At 41.0% G+C, this 18,716-nt stretch overlaps 2 protein-coding genes across 5 annotated transcripts; both read right to left on the bottom strand.

Moving 5' to 3' along the window:
• Positions 1-672: 672 nt before the first annotated feature.
• LOC110872862 (wall-associated receptor kinase-like 20) lies at positions 673-2,886 on the bottom strand. Its single transcript, XM_022121757.2, has one exon. The coding sequence runs from the start codon at positions 2,736-2,738 to the stop codon at positions 834-836; it is 1,905 nt and encodes a 634-aa protein (XP_021977449.1). The 5' UTR covers positions 2,739-2,886; the 3' UTR covers positions 673-833.
• Positions 2,887-3,031: 145 nt separating this feature from the next.
• On the bottom strand, positions 3,032-13,183 carry LOC110872848 (peptidyl-prolyl cis-trans isomerase FKBP16-4, chloroplastic). Of its 4 annotated transcripts, none has more exons than XM_022121747.2 (10): positions 13,005-13,183; positions 12,776-12,934; positions 5,146-5,201; positions 5,011-5,066; positions 4,878-4,935; positions 4,546-4,620; positions 4,374-4,463; positions 4,198-4,292; positions 3,373-3,413; positions 3,032-3,293 (listed from the first exon to the last, which is right to left on the bottom strand). In XM_022121747.2, exons 1-9 carry the CDS (start codon positions 13,072-13,074, stop codon positions 3,410-3,412), a joined length of 663 nt encoding a protein of 220 aa, XP_021977439.1. In that variant the 5' UTR covers positions 13,075-13,183; the 3' UTR covers positions 3,032-3,293; positions 3,373-3,409. The 4 variants fall into 4 exon arrangements, with proteins under 4 accessions (XP_021977439.1, XP_021977425.1, XP_035839083.1 ...); XM_022121733.2 differs by having other exon boundaries at positions 4,215-4,292; XM_035983190.1 differs by having other exon boundaries at positions 13,008-13,177.
• Between the last annotated feature and the right edge of the window lie 5,533 nt (positions 13,184-18,716).

Below are 18,716 nucleotides of genomic sequence, written 5' to 3'. Positions count from 1 at the left end.
CACACTATAAAGTTTAAAGTTATCGTGTATTGTAGTTTGGAAAGATGACCAAATAGAGATCTGAATAACAAACTGTGGAGAACTTGTTTGTGTTGGGTTCTTCTGCTAGTTACTTGATCAACGGACTGATCGGTAACGTTACTCTACTTGTGCTCCGATTTAAGCGGCGTGTTCTGATCAACGTTGTTTAAAGGTGATGTAGAGTTTAGAAACCCTAGAATGATGGTGTTTTTACGGGAAAAAACGTGATAATTGAAAAACATCAATCTATACGGCCCGTATACAGTTATACGGCCCGTATACATTTGGTAAACATAAAAACCTCAGAAATAAATCCATTGAGCCGTATACTTTTTATAAATCGTATACACTTGTATACGGCTCGTATAACTATATACGGGCCGTATATAGTAAAATAAAAAAAAAAACATTTTCTGCGTATTTTTCTATTCAAAAACATTCTATACGGGCCGTATATTTTGTATACGGTTCGTATACACTAAGGATGTAAAAATAAAATATAGGTGGTGTGGAAATAAGGGGAGTCATTACAAATTATGGTGTTCGTGAGCATCAGCATATTAAGAAAAGAGGAGCTTTGTAGGCATAATTTGAGATAAGTCAACAATGTACAAAATTATCATGATAAGAAAACTTTATTTATTTATTTATTTATAATAAGATACATTATGGATACTAAACTTACTTTTTTTCCTTTTTTATCTTGTTTCACACTCATTAAGAAAAGGAATAATACACCCACCACACATGTGTTTATATCACACACACACAATTAACTAATGGGATAAAAATCGTCAAAGTCTGCAATTACTTCATATGATCTCTTCTAGATGATCAAGAATGGACTGGAGTTGTTGAACAACATCTTTCATGGTTGGTCTATCCCCTTTCTTCTCACTTAAACATGCAAGTGCAAGCTCGCAAAAGAGCCGAATACTATCTGAAACTCGACCCTCCCCGACCACCAATCGTTGGTCCACAACATCCATAACCGAGTCTGCTCGTTTCGCCACATAAACCGCCAAGTTCACATCGTCTTCCTGTCGTCCAAAGTCAATGGCTCTTTTGCTGGTGAGGATTTCAAGCAATACAACGCCATAACTATAAACATCACTTTTATCTGTTAACTGATAATTCTTGTAATACTCAGGGTCCAAGTAGCCCAACGTCCCTTGAGCACAAGTGGAGACATGGCTCAACCCTGGTCGAGCCAGTCTGGAAAGCCCAAAATCCGAGACTTTTGCATTGAAGTCATCATCCAAGAGTATGTTAGTGGACTTGATATCTCTATGATAAATGGGCGTGTGAGCAGCCGTGTGAAGATAAGCCAATGCTTCCGCAGTTTGTAAAGAGATACTCAGTCTTAACTTCCAGTTTAAAAAGGTGGTGGATGACTCCCCATGCAAATGATGATGAAGTGTTCCTCTTGAAATGTACTCATAGATCATCAATGGCTGCCCTGCTTCTACACAACATCCCAAAAGCCGAACCAGATTCTTATGACTCACTTGGGAAAGTATCTCCACTTCATTAAGAACTTGTTGAGTACTCTTTAGGTTGCCTACTTTAGCAGACTTAACCGCTACAGCTGTTCCATCAGCAAGCTCACCTTTATAAACTTCACCGAATCCACCAATGCCTAATATTCTATCTTTAGAGAACCCGTTTGTTGCTTTCTTCACCTCTTTTAAGCTAAACATCCTTGCCGATCTCATCACATTGTTGGCTTTCAGCAACTCTTGTCTCTCCTTGGCTTTCTGATGGAGTTTTCTTGATTTTCTCACTGCAACAGCGGCAGTCACCGTTACAAACAAGGAGAATACTAATACTCCTATTGAAATCTTGATGGTAAGACCAGATTTTGAGCTAGACCGGTTTTTTAAACACACTCCAAGAACATGATCCCAGTTGTAATGTTTGTTACAAAGACAACGGGATATACCACCCTTTTGGTAAATAGGTTGACACGTGGAGGATCCTTGGCATTGAAGCTGGGTTTTACAAAGGGGTTCAGGTGGTGGGGCCCATTGAATCTCAACTCCTTCTTCCCATAAACTGGCGGGTTTTTCTTTATCCAAGTCTACAATGCTTCGGAAGGCTCTGCAGCCTGAAGCATGCAGCCGGATCTTGTATGCTGATGGAAGACCGCCTGCAATGAAGGTGCAACACGGGTTGGTGCTACTTGCACATTGAAGGGCACGGGTGGGGTCAACTCCCTCCTCGAGATAACGATGGCAAAGACTTGAAGGAGTGCAGTTAAGAGGGGACACGAAAAGACGCGGTGAACAGTTGAAGATGAAGACGGTGTTTGAGGAAGAGATGTTGAAGGGGAGTGTTTGGTTCAACCAAAGCCCCTCACTAACAGCATAATCTTGAGTAATGCATGTGTTGGGAACCCACGGCGGAGTCTGAATCACTAGTTTTTGAGTTTTGGAGTTGATCTTGACCACGGGGTACGAACTTTTATTAAGAGCATCCAGGTAGAGTTTTTTGGAGTGTGTGTCGCAACGAAGAGTGTAGTCTGTGTCGCCACAATCCGGGTTGGTGCTTAACGGGTATGGAACGTTTAGAAGGCCACACTTTGGGCAGATCTTTTGGGAACAAGAGTAAGAAAAGAAGCAAAGGAGAAAGAAAAAGGTGTTTTCAAGGTTGGTTGTTCTGCTCATGTTGCTGTTTGAAGAGTGAAATTGGAACGACGATAAATAAAGGGTAAACATTGGAATAAAGTGGTTTTAAATAAAATAACACATTGTGGTGTGGTTGCTAGAATCAATCTTGAAAACAACTGGAGAGTGGGACTACTTTTCTATGGAGACTTAACTTCTTATAAGCAGATTGTAATAAAGTCGTAAAAGATTTAAACGGACTGCATAAAATATTTTGTAATTCTAATTTAAAATACTTGATACGGGTAAACCCGTTCAATGTTATACAGGTTAGCCAACCAAAACACAACTGGTTTTTTAAACAAGTTAACCAACCCTGTGTTTGTAACAGAAATCAGCACCACTATAGTAAGTTGAACTTCCATTATCCTAATTATGCACAGAGGTTCAATATTATAATGTCAAATCACTGAACAGGATCTGATATTTCACATTTAAATACAAAAAAGATAATAATAATAACAAATATGGCATCCAGTAGAGAAAAGTTGTGGTGATCTGAAAAGCAGCAAAATGGTCCTTATGTTGATGATATTCCAACTTATGTGTCATCTCCATGTACAACGAGCATATTCATCTTATCCTTCAACTATTTTGACAGGAGACCTGCAAAATGTTTATGATTAGTATCTGAACGTACAACACAAGGAAGGAAGGAAGGAAGGAAGCCGGTGCTTCTACTTACCCAAATGGACTTTGTTTGATCGAAAGTAACTCGATATCTATCTGCATTGAACAAAAAGAAGAGATTAATGAAAATAAATGTTATTTATCACATGAAACAGACACAACAATATACCATCTCTCACGTGATAGCTACAAAAGATGTATTCAGTTACTTTTAATCCCTCTTTTGGCAGCGGTGTCAAAAGAGGCTCCACACCTTTCTAGATGTGAATAAAGTGGCTAGTGAATCTGATACATAAACAAGTGACCAAAAGTAAGCCTGACATTGAAATGAACACAACTGAAAGTCTATACTTTATCTTCAAATCTTGTCCAGTTTCATGGAGATATAGGATTGAACTACATTTCCTTATGTGAAATCATCTCTTATTATGGGTAGGTGACAGACGATACAGGTAGCTCATGTAATGGACAAAATGAGCCATTTTTAAAACGAGTCCAGTCGGACTGCGTTGACACTTGACGCCAGCTTTATGTCCATTTTTTTAAATTTTGGAGACGATAATATATGATTTAACGGTAACTGTAATATAAAAAATATGAATTTATTTAGGTAAAATGATTTTAATATTTTAAGCATTTGAACACTCATTTGACTGTCGTCCAACGCGTTTCGTTTTACACTTTACCTGTTATCATACATACAGACCGAACTGACCCGTTTCCACATAAAGGATTAGGAAGCTTCTTGCATTATTTATCATGTTATATGAATAAAAACAATGAAGTTCAAAAGGTTAAGATAGAAGAAGTTTGAATTGCAGCCACTCAAGCTTTTCAAATAGTTACTTATAAGCAAATAGAAGTGTGTAAAATTAATAACCTGACAAAACTAGGTACCTCAATGGTTGCATTTGGAGGAATTTCCTGCACACCTTTGCTTCCATAAGCAAGCTCAGGGGGTACAATCAGCAACCGCTGCAACCAAAATCGGTTGAATATTACTAGTGAACGAAAGAAGAAGAATTTGTTAAAAGAAAAAGGAAAAGCTGTACGTACCTGGCCTCCTATGCGCATGCCTTGGACCCCAAGGTCTAACCCTTTAAGAACATTTCCTCTCTCTGATTCACCAACGTCAAACCCATAAGGCTGGAACATCATGCCACATTTCATCAGTATATTCATCCACAAAATTACATAAAAATGTTTCATGTTTATTCATCATCCTTACCGTTCCTCCCCCGACACCAAGCCCCTGTCTGCTTGTCATAAAAGTGATGTTTCTCCATTTAGCAACATAGTGTACCTACAAAGCAAGCTAAATCATAACTTTCTCACAGATTAACATAATTTTATGTTACTAAGAACATAATCACATTCAGATAACCAATTGTGTGATAAAACTTGTTGTGTCTGAGATGTAAGATCGCATAATCAGATGTTTATCAAATTACTGTTTTTAGAAATTAATAACTAATAACTAATGTGAAAAAAGGAGATTCTGTAAAAAAAAAAAAAAAAAAAAAAAAAAAGCTAAAAATATAAATGTGCCACAAACCGTACTGCAACCCGAGATCCCTTCACCGCTTCAGCTCCCTTTCCAACCTTCAAATCATAGTACCTGAGAACACTTGTCATGATATATTACGTACATTCACAAATTTTTATTTTACTTATAGAATACATTGTTACTGACTTTAGCCCATTGGGAAGAGTAGTATATTCACTCTCAGGCACTTTTGCTCCCTTAAGCTGCAATAAATTGAGAAAGTTGAAGATTCAAAACATTAAGTAGCTATGCATATATATATATAGATAATGAGGATCTCACAGCTCTTCTACTTGTACTAACAGCACCAGCAACATCACAGACACAAAGACCAGCAGCTGCTCATTTCAGAAAGCATTAGGCACAATAAAATAAACAAGTGCATCCTTCAGCTTCAGCTCCACATTAGTTATAAGTCTTGTGCCAAAATGGTTGCATGTGAGGGAAAGAGTAATAGTTCATGATATACTTTTGACTTTCACAGGTCAATAAAGCTTACATTATCGTATTTCGGATACTAAAAAAATCTATTGATGGTTGTTTGATGCATTTAACAAGCAAGTCAACTTTGTAATCCAAATTGTGATGGACCAAATGTTTGTAGACCGCTTGGGTTTAATCTTAGGAGTGGAAATTGTATGTATCCGTAAGTACTTGCACATCTGGTTGGGAGTTGGGGCCCACAGGGCCTCTTGGTGACAAAATGCTCACCTCATTCCTTATTGTTACGTATCATTTAGTATCACTCGTTATTTTATTTTATTGCTAGTTAAGTTGCTTGGGTCAGGGACCATTATGGCCTTTTGTTATTTCATGGAGTGTCCTTTGTAGCTGTTGGTTGATGTTTTATTTATATGGAATGGAATGGAAGTTTATGATCGTGATCTAGGCTATCCAGAAATCGATTATTTTCTCTATCTCTTAGCAATTCTTTTCTTTAATCCTATCAAGGGTATTAGATCCCTCCGATCTCTCATCCAAATACAGTCACACACCATCAAGGGGCATGACAAAGCGATTTCGGAACTTCAAGCAACCCTAGCCGCCATGATGAAGCAACAAGAGCAATCCATGAAGCAACAAGAAGAGATATTGAAGGTCGTCAAGGAGCAATCGATCATCAGTAGTTCAGGAGGTATCTCTTTCGGTTCACTCGGCGATGTCGAATCACGGAGTACGCGACCTCTACGGGTCAGGAAGGTGGAGTTCCCTAAGTTTTCAGGGTTGGATGTGTGGATGTTGAAGCATGGATCTACCGATGTGAACACTTTTTCACCAATGATTAAACACCCGACAACTTGAAACTAAGGCATGCGGCTATTCACCTTGAAGGGGAGGCCATACAATGGCATCAAGCCTTTATGAAGACTCGAGGGGTTACGGTTGATGAACTACCATGGGAGGATTATGTCCAGGCTGTTTCGAACCGGTTTTTCAACTCCATGTTTGAAAACCCATTGGAAGAGATTGCATCACTCTCACAAACTGGTCCACTACAGGATTTCAATGTTGCGTTTGATTGCCTACTTAATAAGGTAAATCTTAGTGAATCTCAAGCCGTTACTCTATATCTTAAAGGTCTCAAGGAGGAGATTAAAGGCTGGTTTAAAATGTTCAAACCCCAAACTTTACATGAAGTGTATGGACTAGCAAGAATTCAAGACATTAACACTAATCTTGACAACAAACTCATGTCTGTGAAGGGGGGTTCGGCTATTCAAAGGGCAGTAGCGAGTATGCTAGGGTCTCACCACCGGTTAATGCAACAAAATTACCACTCCCACCCACCCCTAATAGGTCAGCAACCGCTTTCACCAAACCAGCTACTAACTCACGACGTCTTACGCATAAGGAATTAGAACAAAAACGGTCTAAGGAAAATGTTTCTGGTGCGCCAAGAAGTTTGTTCCGGCTCACAAATGCAACCGGAACCAAGTTTATATCATCGAGGTGGAAGATGAGAATGATACTGTTGTCGAGGAAACAATGACCGACAAGGAGGAAAAAGAACACCAGATTTCTATTCACGCTTTGACAGGCCTTCCTTCGTACTCAACAAAGCGGGTTCAGGGGTTGATGGGGACCCGCCAACTCCACATTCTCATCGACTCCAGCTTAACCCATAACTTCATCGATGTTAAGTTGGCCAAAAAATTACAGTGTGTGGTTAGTAGGGGTGTTCATCGAATCGAATATCGAATTTTCGAATTATTCGAATCGAATTATTCGAATAATTTTTATTTTCCCTTGAATTCGTATTCGATTCGAATTCGATTAAAATCTACCAAATTCGATTCGAATTCGTATTCGAATAAAAAACCCAACTCGAATTCGAATCGAATTCGAATAAATTCGATTTGATTTAGATACTTTAAGAACATGTAAAAAATATCAAAACGAAACATAAATTTTAAAGCAACCATAAAGCACGATTTCATAGTTCCAAATAAAGTATCATAAATCTAAAATTCAAAACGAGAAGTCGGGAATAACCACTCCACATTACAAGTTAATATTTTTAGGGTTAGAAATCTATTGATAGATTTGTTGCTTAGGTTTTAGTTATAGGCCATGTAGTTGGTTTGGTAATGGGTAATTTTAATACTTATAATAAATTTTGAAAATAATTTGTAGTATAGCCTAATAAAAGTTATATATGTATTATATATAAATAGAATAAATAAAAATGTATAATTTGAAATTGTAAATTCGTATTCGATTTACTTGACTCGAATTGAATCGAATTCGAATTCGAATTTTTATAATCGAAACGAATTCTTGATAATCGAATCGAATTTAAACGAATTTCGAATTTTCCGAATTCGAAACGAATTCCTAAGCAGTTAAAGCGGTAAAATAGCGGATAGCGGTCAAGGTCCGCTATACGATATATATAGGTTATAGCGGTGGTATAGCGGTGATATAGTGGTAATTTTTATACCATGTATAATTTATGTATTTTTATATATATAAATATGTCTTTGAAAAATATTAATAGTAATATCAAAATTCATAGTTTTATCATTCCAAATATTAGTGGTAATGTCTCCACTTCAAAACATAAAAACATAAAGTGACGAACAGCTTTGATTCGGATTTTTATCAGCTTTGAACAGCTTCCTGATGATGATGAACTGCTTCCAGAGACCTCAAACCAGTGTGTGCTCCAACATTGGTCGTTGAACATAATAAGTTTAGGTTTAATTGGTCGTATCTAGGTTTTATCAAAGATCTGGGCCTTTTACAGTAATGGGTTTAATTAAATAAATTGGGCTTTTCATTAAGTTTGGACTGACCGCTAAAAGCACTGTTCTAGCCACTATACAGGTCTACAAATAGCGGCCAAATAGCGGGCTATAGCGCCGCTAATAGCGGAACCGCTATGCCCAACCGCTATTTGGACCGCTACGAGCCCAGGAGTCCGCTAACCGCTATAGCACCGCTATAGCGCCGCTATTAACTGCATAGACGAATTCTGAACACCCCTAGTGGTTAGAGACATTCTGTCGATTAAAGTCAATGTGGCGAACAAGGGCGTAGCTTTGAGGGGGCGGGAGGGGGCGGCCGACCTCCCGAACTTTTCGCTCAGTAGTGGAGAGTATGTAGTTTTCGTATAGAAATTTTTGGGTATATACTTTTTTGACCCCCCCCCCCCCCCCCCGGTTTTTTAGAAATTTTTGGTATATACGTTTTCGACCCCCTGGTCGGAAATCTCAAGCTTCGCCACTGGCAAATGGTAAGAAACTTACTTGTACCCAACTTTGCTCGGATTTTCAATGGACGATGCAGGGTCATTGGTTCACTACAGAGGTATTACTTATTTCCTTAAAGAACTATGACATGATTTTGGGCGTCCAATGGCTTCTCCCCTTACACGACATCCTTTGGAATTTCCAAAAGATGACTATGCAATTTCAAGTAGACGATAAATTGTGTGAATTAAAGGGGCTCCAAAACAACCAGATTTCCGTTTGTTCGGCGGAAAAAGTAAATGAGCTGGTTCAAAAACACTCCAAGGATGGGTCAATACAAATGTTTAGCATCCAACTTGCAAACCACTCATCAAAACCCATGTTCCAATCAAAGGTATTATGTGATCCAATTCAAAATGTGGGAACCCTCCCTTGGCAGAAGGTAATTCGGGACTTCCCTGAAGTGTTTCAATTGCCAATACAATTGCCACCCAAATGACCCTTTGACCACAAGATCATCTTGAAGGATGGTACCGGCCCTATAAACCAGTGTCCTTATAGATACCTAGCAATACAGAAAGACATAATAGAAAAAACCGTTTGGGAGCTTTTGGACACCGGTGTCATTCGCAATAGTCGGAGTTCATTTGCAGCCCTGGTAATTCTGGTTAAGAAAAAAGACGGCCAGTGGTGGATGTGTATGGATTACCGTTGACTCAACGAAGCAACAATCAAGATATATTTCCGATTCCATTAATTGAAAAGTTGTTAAACGAGTTGGGTGGGGCCACTTTATTTTCTAAACTAGACCTGCGCTCAGGGTATACCATCAAGTTGGAATGGCTCCCGAGGATGTTTATAAAACGGTGTTCCGTACGCACGAGGGTCATTAAAAGTTTCTTGTTAGGCCGTTTGGTCTTACAAATGTCCGGCCACGTTTCAAGCGTTACTGAATCATGTTTTCCGCCCATTTCTAAGGAAGGGAGTACTCGTGTTTTTTGACGACATATTAGTTTATAGCCGTGATGAGGGGCAACATACACAACATTTACGGCAAGTTTTCTCAATCATGAAAGAACATCAGTTATTTGCTAAGGAATCTAAGTGGCGAGTGGTTGAGTACTTGGGCCACATCATATCCATGGACGGAGTCAAGATGGACCGTCCAAGATTGAGGCGGTCCAACAATGGCCACCTCCAAAAACAGTGAAGCAGCTTCGCGGGTTATTGGGGTTAGCCGGGTATTACCGACGCTTCATAAGGTCTTTTGGTATGATAGCAAAGCCACTCATGGATATGTTAAAAAAAGATGCATTCCGTTGGGGAGAAGAGGCATAAAATGCCTTCGAGCAACTCAAACGAGCTCTATCTTCTGCACCGGTTTGGCTCTTCCCGATAGCTCTAAACAATTTGTGGTAGAAACAAATGCATTGGCTTGTGGGTTAGGAGCAGTTCTGATGCAAGAACGTCACCCGATCTCTTTTCTTAGTGAGGCTTTATCACCGAAACAACAAGCTCTATCCGTTTACGAAAGGGAGCTTCTTGCAATCATGATGGTGGTATAACAATGGCATTATTACCTTATTACGGCCCCGTTTCTTATACGCACCGATCAGAGCAGCCTCAAACATCTTTTATTGCAAAAGGTCACGACACCATTATAACATAAGTGGCTTGCCAAGCTCATGGGCTACGATTACACCATCGAATATAAGAAGGGTAGGGAAAATATTGCCGCTGATTCGTTGTCGAGGGTCCAGGGTGTCACCCTATGTAGCACGGGGACTCCTAGAACCATCGCGTACCCGTCCTGGGGACGTTTTGGGGACGGAAACGCCATGGGGACGTCCCCTAAACGTTTCTGGGTATCGGGGACGGCGACTACAAGTTTCGGGGACGGCGACTAAAATTTTCGGGGACGTATTCTATTATTTATTGGGTTTTATCTTTTAAACCTTTCAAATTCCATAACAAACTGTCGGCCTTTCAATTAAAAAAACTCAATCAACAATCAATTATACATAACGTCGGCCTTTCAGTTCCTTCTCTTCTCAATTCATCATCATATACATTCATCATCATTTGTAATCATCATCATCTATATTCATCATCAATTATCGCTTCTCAAGAAACACAAGGATCGTCAACTACCCGTTTATATTTTTTATTTTTTATATATATTTTTTTGCCGTACCCGTATCTTGGATTTTTAAGTTTTATCATTCCCTGTACCCTACCCGTATCGTCCGCGTACCCCAGTTCCGTACCCGTTCCCGTGCTACATACTGTCACCTGTTTCACCACAGTGGTTTCTCAAATAGAACCCATTTTGTTGCAAAGGGTTCTCAATAGTCAAATAAAAGATGTACAAGTCCAAAGTTGCATTCAAAAACTACAAGCAGGTGGACAATTACCAAAACTAACATGGAATGGTAAGTGGGTATCAAGAAGGAAGCGATGGTGGTAGGGGATGACTCTCAGCTAAGAAATGAAATTATTAAATTGTGTCACGAATCACCTAAAAGGGGCACTCAGGTGTAAAGGCCATGATACAAAGAGTCAAAGGGTTATTTTATTGGAAGGGAATCTCGAAGGGGATTCGACATTTAGTGAGGATTTGTGACGTATGCATGAGGGCTAAACACGAGAACATAGCGCCGCCCGGTCTGTTGCAACCATTACCCATACTCGACGTCATCTTTGTCGATATCTCATAGGAGGGTTACCAAAGGTTAAAGGTAAGGATACAATATTTGTAGTGGTTGACCGATTGACCTAGTATAGCCATTTCATGATACTTGGTCATCCATTCTCGGCTAAGGAGGTAGCACAGGTATTCCTCGATAATGTTTATAAATTACACGGCTGCCCCAATTCTATTTCGGACCGTGATCCAATATTTTTAAGCTCGTCTTGGAAGGAATTTTTGAACTTACAAGGTGTCGTTGCTAACTTGTCAACGGCATACCACCCCCAGACAGACGGCCAAACGGAGGTGGTTAACCGATGTTTGGAAAGCTATTTGAGGTGTATGGAGAAGGAGCGACCCCACACGTGGGTTAAATGGGTTTCGTTATTATACTACATTTCACTCTTCCTTGGGTAAGTCGCCTTTCGAGGCTTTGTATGGGTTTCCCCCACCTTTACACATTCCATACATTGCCAAGGATACAATGGATAAGGATATAAATGAGTTTATGCAGGATCGAGAGGCAGTGGTAAAGTTACTAAAGGAGTCCTTACAGAATGCACAGAACCGAATGAAGCAACAGTCGGACAAACATCGGACTGAAAGAGAGAGTTCGAGACGGGTATGTGGGTTTACACCTTAAGCTCCAACCATACATGCAAAATACTCAAGGGTTCACAAGCATTCAAGGCTCGCACCAAAATACTTTGGTCCCTTCTTAATCATGGAAAAAGTAGGGAAGGTAGCTTATAGGTTGGACTTACCGGATGAGGCACAAATTCACCCGGTTTTTCATGTCACATTGCTTAAATATTCAGGTGGGCCACCGGATAAAAATAGTGCCAATTCCAACTGATGCGCGATTTCGTTTACAGCCGCAAGGGGTGTTGGACTGGAAGCTAGTCTGTCAAGCGGGAAAGTCGAACCGTCAGACAACACATGAAGGCCACGTGGGAGTTTCTCGATGATATAAAGCTGCGATTTCCCGACATTGTTGGGCTCACTTGTTGAGGACAAAAAGTGGGTTAACGAGGGGATTGTTTGTTATGTAGCGTTTAGTATCATTCGTTATTTTATTTTAATTGTTAGTTAAGTTGCTTGGGTGTCTTTTGTAACTGTTGGTTGATGTTTTATTTATATGGAAGTTTATGGTGATCTGGGGTATCCAGAAATCGATTATGTTCTCTATCTCTTAGCAATTCTTTTCTCTTACCCTATCACATACAGAAAACTATAATAATTATACTGAATTTGGATCACATTCGGGTGCAACAGACAAATTTGTATCATCGGATCTCACAGGGGACCAAAATCCAGGACTGTAGTCCTGGGTTTTCGGTTTGTTGGGCTTATTTGATTTGAAGTTTTTTTTTTTTACCAAAAGCATAATCGAACCAAATTCAGGTATTAATAAACTTAAACAACAAGCACTATTTGTTATTCGGTTTACAGATAACTTTCTTTTTATAATGACTGATTTGGGTTTCCATTTTCCTGAAGTATTAAAAAAAGGTAAATTGAGCAATAATACCTGCAGCAAGAAAAGAAGTCAGAATTGTTCTCCTTCCCTCAATTTCCGAAAATGGCGCATTTGTACTGACAGAGGCTGATGATGATGATGATGATGATGATGATGATGATGAAATGTTACATGCTAATGCAAACCTAATTTTATGGGGCAATCCCTTCCCTGCAACAAAAGGTTGAGAAATGAGATGAAATAATAACAATCATATACAAATGAGTTGAAAATTGATTACTGCAAGTAGTAACGGATGAGGAGGAGGAGGGAAGGAACGATGGTTTGTGAGGGTAGAGAGAGAGTTCCATGACGGCAGTTGTGAACACACAAACTCACATCTCCTTTGGCTTATGCACACATTTTGGATAGTGCTGTGGCCTGTGAATATCATCCACGTTTCCCATTGACTCTACCATTTTTTTAGGGAGGGGTGTATGAGGTAATGGAGTCAACGATATAATAGTAAACTAGAGGGGTTGACCCAAAGTCTTCCAAATGGGTCAGTTTGGGTTGCTTTTAAAATTATATGGGTTGGTTTGGGTAAGATATTTTAACCGAATGGGTCACAATATGTCATTTGAAATTCCATCTTGTTATTTTCGGGTCAAAGCGGGTCGACAACATTAAAGAAATGGGTCGATGTGGGTTAGTGTCTTAAAGAAACAGGGCAGGTTTCGGATCGGAATAGGTTTCAAGCTGGCACAAGTATCCGCACGAGACGGGTTACGGCACGAAACGGGTTTTGGATCGGAACGGGTTCTATTCAAATTGAGTTTCGGGCCAAGATGGGTTTCGACATGACGTAGGTTTTGGATCGGAACGGGGTCGGTTCGGGTCGGGTTTCGGGCCGACACGGGTTTCTGCACAGGACGGGTTTCGGATCGCAACGGGTTTTGGGCCGTTTCGACGTGTACCGTTTCGACACGAACCGTTTTGACCGGTACCATTCCGAATCGAGCCGTTTCGACGCGAACCGTTTCGACCAGTACCGTTTCGAATCGAACCGTTTCGACGCGTACCGTATCTGTTTCGACGCAAAACGTTTTGACCAATACCGTTTGGGTGACCCACTTGGAAGGAATCATAAATGCTTCTGTATATATGTGTATCAATAGAATTTCAGCTTTAATATCATCTGTCTGCGTTAATTTCACACAGACTTACGCTCGCTAGCTTGATTGAATTGCATTTGTGGTGTTTGAAAAGGTATATTCTTAATTTTGTATCGTGAATTTTGGTCTGTTTGTTCTTAATCAGTTTAAATATCATATTCTTGTTAGTTGTTACTTTTATAAATTTGTGTAAACCTAATTTTATAGTAAAAAAATAGGGTAAATTACACTTTTCGTCCTTTATGTTTGCATCGGATTGCAGTGGATACCCTTTAACTTCAATAATTACAGTCATAGTCCTTTATTTGGAAAACTCATTACACCCTACGTTCTTTAGCACTAACCTGATTAAAATTTTCAATTAAGTTAGACATGTGCGTTGCACATGAAGGTGAGTTGGTAATTTTACTTAATTTATTTATTTTTTTATTTGAAGTATATAAATGAACACAAACTGTCCTCTCTCTCTCAACTCTTTCTCTCTCTCTCTCTAAGTTCAATCTCTCTCTAGCTTTTCTCCACCACATCATCCGCCCACAACCACCTTCTCCCCCTTTGCTTCCATCACTCGTGCACTGAAGACTCAAGAACCAGTTTGTACGGCCTGGTCAGAGTAGAGCTTCAGATGATCAAGCGATGAACCTGCAAGATCACAAGGAAACAACACGTCGTTAGCCTCGTCACAGGGAGGGGGGCCTCTCTGTGACCAAGCTCGGGCGTGAGAATAAGTATTTGTGAGGAGAAAGTAGGTCAGGAAGAGAGAGAGGAGAGGTTAGAGTGAGAGAGTAGCAGTTACCCGTTTTTGGAGGTTTAAGTAGGGTATTTATAGTTTTTGGGTGTACTGACGTGGCAAGTTAGTTGGGGTCGGACCAGTCATTATCATGGCAGTTATGCTTGTGGGGCCCAGTTTGTTATGGCGTATCATCATACTCGTTCGTTCCATTTTGTGGTGAAGGATCGTCTGACCTCGTGTATCATGGCTCGGCTTTATGCTTCAAGATGATTCGGTCCGGCTAAGGACGTATCCTCATCAAGTCCCCCTTGTTCGTAGTGTTTGCTTAGCAAAAGCTTCGAACTATTTGTCGGAGTATTTTGAGATCCGAGGTTTTTATTGGCGGTTTTTATTAATTTCAAAGTTTGAAATTGGGTGGTGACCTAGGTTTGGTGACCGCCGGTTAACTTTAACTTTTCCCTCCTGACTTGACGCTTGATTTACATCAGCTGTCATGACGTGGCGCTTTTTTACTGGATTTCCTTGAGGCGGTGCACCTCGCCTATAAAAAGGGGCGAGAAAATGACTTTTTTACTTTCACTTTTATTCCGTCTTCCTTACCTTTTCTTCTTCTTCTTTGTGGTGAAACCGTCTCGTCTACACAGGTTAGTATCCTCTTTATTTGTCCTGGCGAATAAAAGCAATCTATCCGGTTGTTTTAATATTTTGACTCAGAAGGGATTAGACTGGTACATAGAAGCCTACGCGATTCCCGCATCGCTACACCCTGTTCTTCCGAAAAAGAACACACCCATCTATCCCTTCGTTCGGGGAAAGAGTGCTTGCGGTCAGCCAAATGAAACTACCGCAAGAAACGCCAAGGCTCGAAGCGCTTCATGGAAACGCAATAAGTCGCCACCAAAAGATAGAAGCAGCAGTTGGAACAGAAATCGTGGCCCGTATCAGAAATCGGATCGAAGCAGTTTCCGAACGGGAAATGTGCGTTTCAACACCTTTTCCGAGCTCACTAAATCGCCAAGTGAAATTCTCAGTACGGAGACTACTCGGTTCCCTACGTCGTCGAAGCAACGACCCACCTCGGATAAGCACTCTAAGAAATATTGTGAATATCACCGAGACAAGGGTCATACAACTGATGAATGTTGGGCTCTGAAGCAAGAAATCGAAAAAGCCGTACGATCCGGTAAACTCTCGCACCTTGTGAAAGAAATGAAAGATGGGAAGAAGTCGGCAACAACGGCTGATAACCCAAATACCGAGCCCGGAATCAATATGATCCGGTCAACCGAATCAAGAGGGGTAAAGCGGTCGAACCAACATATGGCGGCGTGGATGCACCAACCGACGTATTTCCCTCCGGTCGATCCCGATGATGCTCGGGACGGACCAATTACAATTTCAGCTGTCATCGCCGGACACCTGGTTCGACGAATTTACGTAGATGGAGGAAGCGCCTTTGAGATCATGTATATGCAATGTTTCCAGCAGTTGAATCCCCAAACAAAAAGGAAACTGATCGAAGTGTCTACCCCTCTGATAAGTTTCTCAGGAGAGGTAGTCCGTCCGATAGGACAGATTACTCTCCCGACCACATTCAAAGACGGTAACAAGAGTAGAACAGTACAGCTAACCTTCCTGGTTGTTCGAACTCATTCTTCACACAACATAATACTCGGGCGACCCGGATTACGAGCTCTCGGAGCAATCAGTTCTACAATACACGGTGCCATTAAATTTCCCATCGAAGCAGGCGTCGCCACTATACTGTCAGAGTCAAATTCATTTGTCGCCGAAGTGAGACATGCAGCAGAAACAAGCTCCAAAAAGTCCGAAGTACCTACCGAGCTTTGGGCAATTAATCCGGATTTTCCCGAACAGCAAGTAGCTATTGGCGCTCAGCTTCCAAAACGAACGAAGAAGCTCCTGTGGGAATTGTTAAGCAACTCGATAGATGTTTTCGCATGGAAGCACTCTGACATGCAAGGAGTCCCCAGATCTATGGCACAACATCACCTGAACGTAAAAGAATCAATCAAACCAATAGCACAAAGGAAAAGGCACATGGCGTCGGATCGGGCAAAAGCCATAGCAAAAGACGTTAAGAGCCTTCTAGACGCTGGGATCATCCGAGAAGTTCGGTATCAAACATGGGTGTCAAATCCCGTCTTGGTCCGAAAAAAAGATAATTCATGGAGAATGTGCATCGATTTCACTGATTTAAATGATGCGTGCCCAAAAGACTGTTTCCCACTACCGGAGATTGATGAGAAGATTGACTCCGTCGCCACGTTCAGGTTAAAATGTTTTTTGGATGCCTACAAGGGATACCATCAGATACAAATGGCGGTCGAAGATGAGGATAAGACAGCCTTTGTCACAAATGAAGAAGTCTATTGCTTCACAAAAATGCCATTCGGTTTAAAAACGCTGGAGCAACGTACCAGCGTCTAATGAACAAAGCCTTCAAAGATCAGATCGAACGAAATTTAGAAGTATACGTTGACGATATAGTGATCAAGAGTCATGATGAAGCCACCATGTTGAAAGACATACTTGAAACTTTCACCCAACTCCGAAGCATCAACATGAAACTAAACCCCAAGAAATGTACGTTTGGAGTAGAAGAAGGAAAGTTCCTGGGGGTCATGGTCGGATCAAAAGGTTTACGAGCCAACCCAGACAAGATTGATGTTGTTCTTACAATGAAGCCTCCGACGACGGTTAAAGAGATACAGTCTTTAAATGGACGGTTGGCTGCTCTCCATAGGTTCTTATCTAAAGCAGCAGATAGGTCACTCCCGTTCATGGATGTTCTTAGAAAAAAGCTTTAGATCAGAGTTTAAGTGGACGGAAGAAGCCGCACGAGCTTTCGAAGAACTTAAAACTTGTTTGGGTACTTTGCCAACTCTCATCGTACCGGAAGAGGATGAGGTACTAACGGTATACTTAGCTGCGTCGTGTGGAGCTTTCAGTGCGGTGTTAGTTGCTCACTGTACTGGGAAGCAACTCCCCATTTATTACGTAAGCCGAACGCTTAAAGATTACGAAACAAGATATTCAAACCCGGAGAAATTGGCTCTGGCACTAGTCCATGCTTCAAGAAGGCTTCGCCGATACTTTCAAGCTCACCCGATCGAGGTGCGAACAAATCAAAGAATCCAGCACGTTCTCCGACGGCCTGAAGTTTCGGGTCGAATGGCAAAATGGGTGATCGAATTGGGTGCATTCAACATCACCTTCCGAACTAAAGGGCCGTTGAAAGGACAGGTAATAGCAGATTTCTTAGTCGAAATTCCGGAAGATAAAGGAATGAAAGAAGTTGAAAAAGCTCCAGAGAAGCCATGGTCCTTGTATACTGACGGAGCTTCCAGTGCCGAAGGAGCAGGGGCGGGCCTAATTCTCACCGATCCGGACGGAACTGATATGACATATGCGCTCCGACTAGAATTCAAGAGTTCGAACAACGAAGCTGAATATGAGGCCCTTTTAGCCGGCCTACGTCTAGCGCTGAAAGTCGGAGCAAAAAATGTCATAGCCCATGTTGATTCACTGCTCGTAGCAAATCAGGTAAACGGAGAATATGAAGCAAGGGAAGCAAACATGGCCGAGTATCTTGAGCAAGTAAAGCAAGTTATGGCATCATTTGAAGCATGTAAGGTCGAACATATTCCCCGTAGCAAGAACAAGAAGGCTGACGCTTTGAGCAAGTTGGCATTAGTATCATTCAGTCACCTTGCCAAAGAAGTAAGAGTGGAAGTTTTAACTACACCATCAATTGCAGCTCCGCAGGTTATGCAGGTCGAAGCACCGTTGCAAACGTGGATGACGCTAATAATTAACTACTTGGTGCATGACGTTTTGCCAATCGACAAAGCGGAAGAAAGAAAGGTCCAAATCAACTCTCTACAATACCAGATGCAAGAAGGAGGTCTATACCGAAAGACTTTTCTCGGACCTCTTTTAAAATGTCTGGACCCGGAGCAAGCCAGCTATATCATCAGGGAAATACACTACGGTATCTGTGGCATCCATGCCGGACCGAAGATGATTGTGACGAAGGTTAAAAACACAGGATATTACTGGCCCGGGATGCACGAAAGTGTAG

The sequence above is a fragment of the Helianthus annuus genome, chromosome 14 (assembly GCF_002127325.2).
Source record: "Helianthus annuus cultivar XRQ/B chromosome 14, HanXRQr2.0-SUNRISE, whole genome shotgun sequence".
NCBI lineage: Eukaryota > Viridiplantae > Streptophyta > Magnoliopsida > Asterales > Asteraceae > Helianthus > Helianthus annuus.
The sequence above is the reverse complement of the archived record's forward strand: the minus strand, read 5'-3'. Positions and strand labels throughout refer to the sequence as shown.

Coding starts and splice junctions, on each gene's coding strand:
- LOC110872862 (XM_022121757.2), bottom strand. CDS start 2,738: ATGTTTACCCTTTATTTATCGTCGTTCCAATTTCACTCTTCAAACAGC.
- LOC110872848 (XM_022121733.2), bottom strand. CDS start 13,074: ATGGAACTCTCTCTCTACCCTCACAAACCATCGTTCCTTCCCTCCTCC. Junction 5,067..5,145: donor TTAGTACAAGTAGAAGAGCT/GTGAGATCCTCA, acceptor AATTTATTGCAG/CTTAAGGGAGCAAAAGTGCC. Junction 4,293..4,373: donor GCATGCGCATAGGAGGCCAG/GTACGTACAGCT, acceptor TTTTGGTTGCAG/CGGTTGCTGATTGTACCCCC.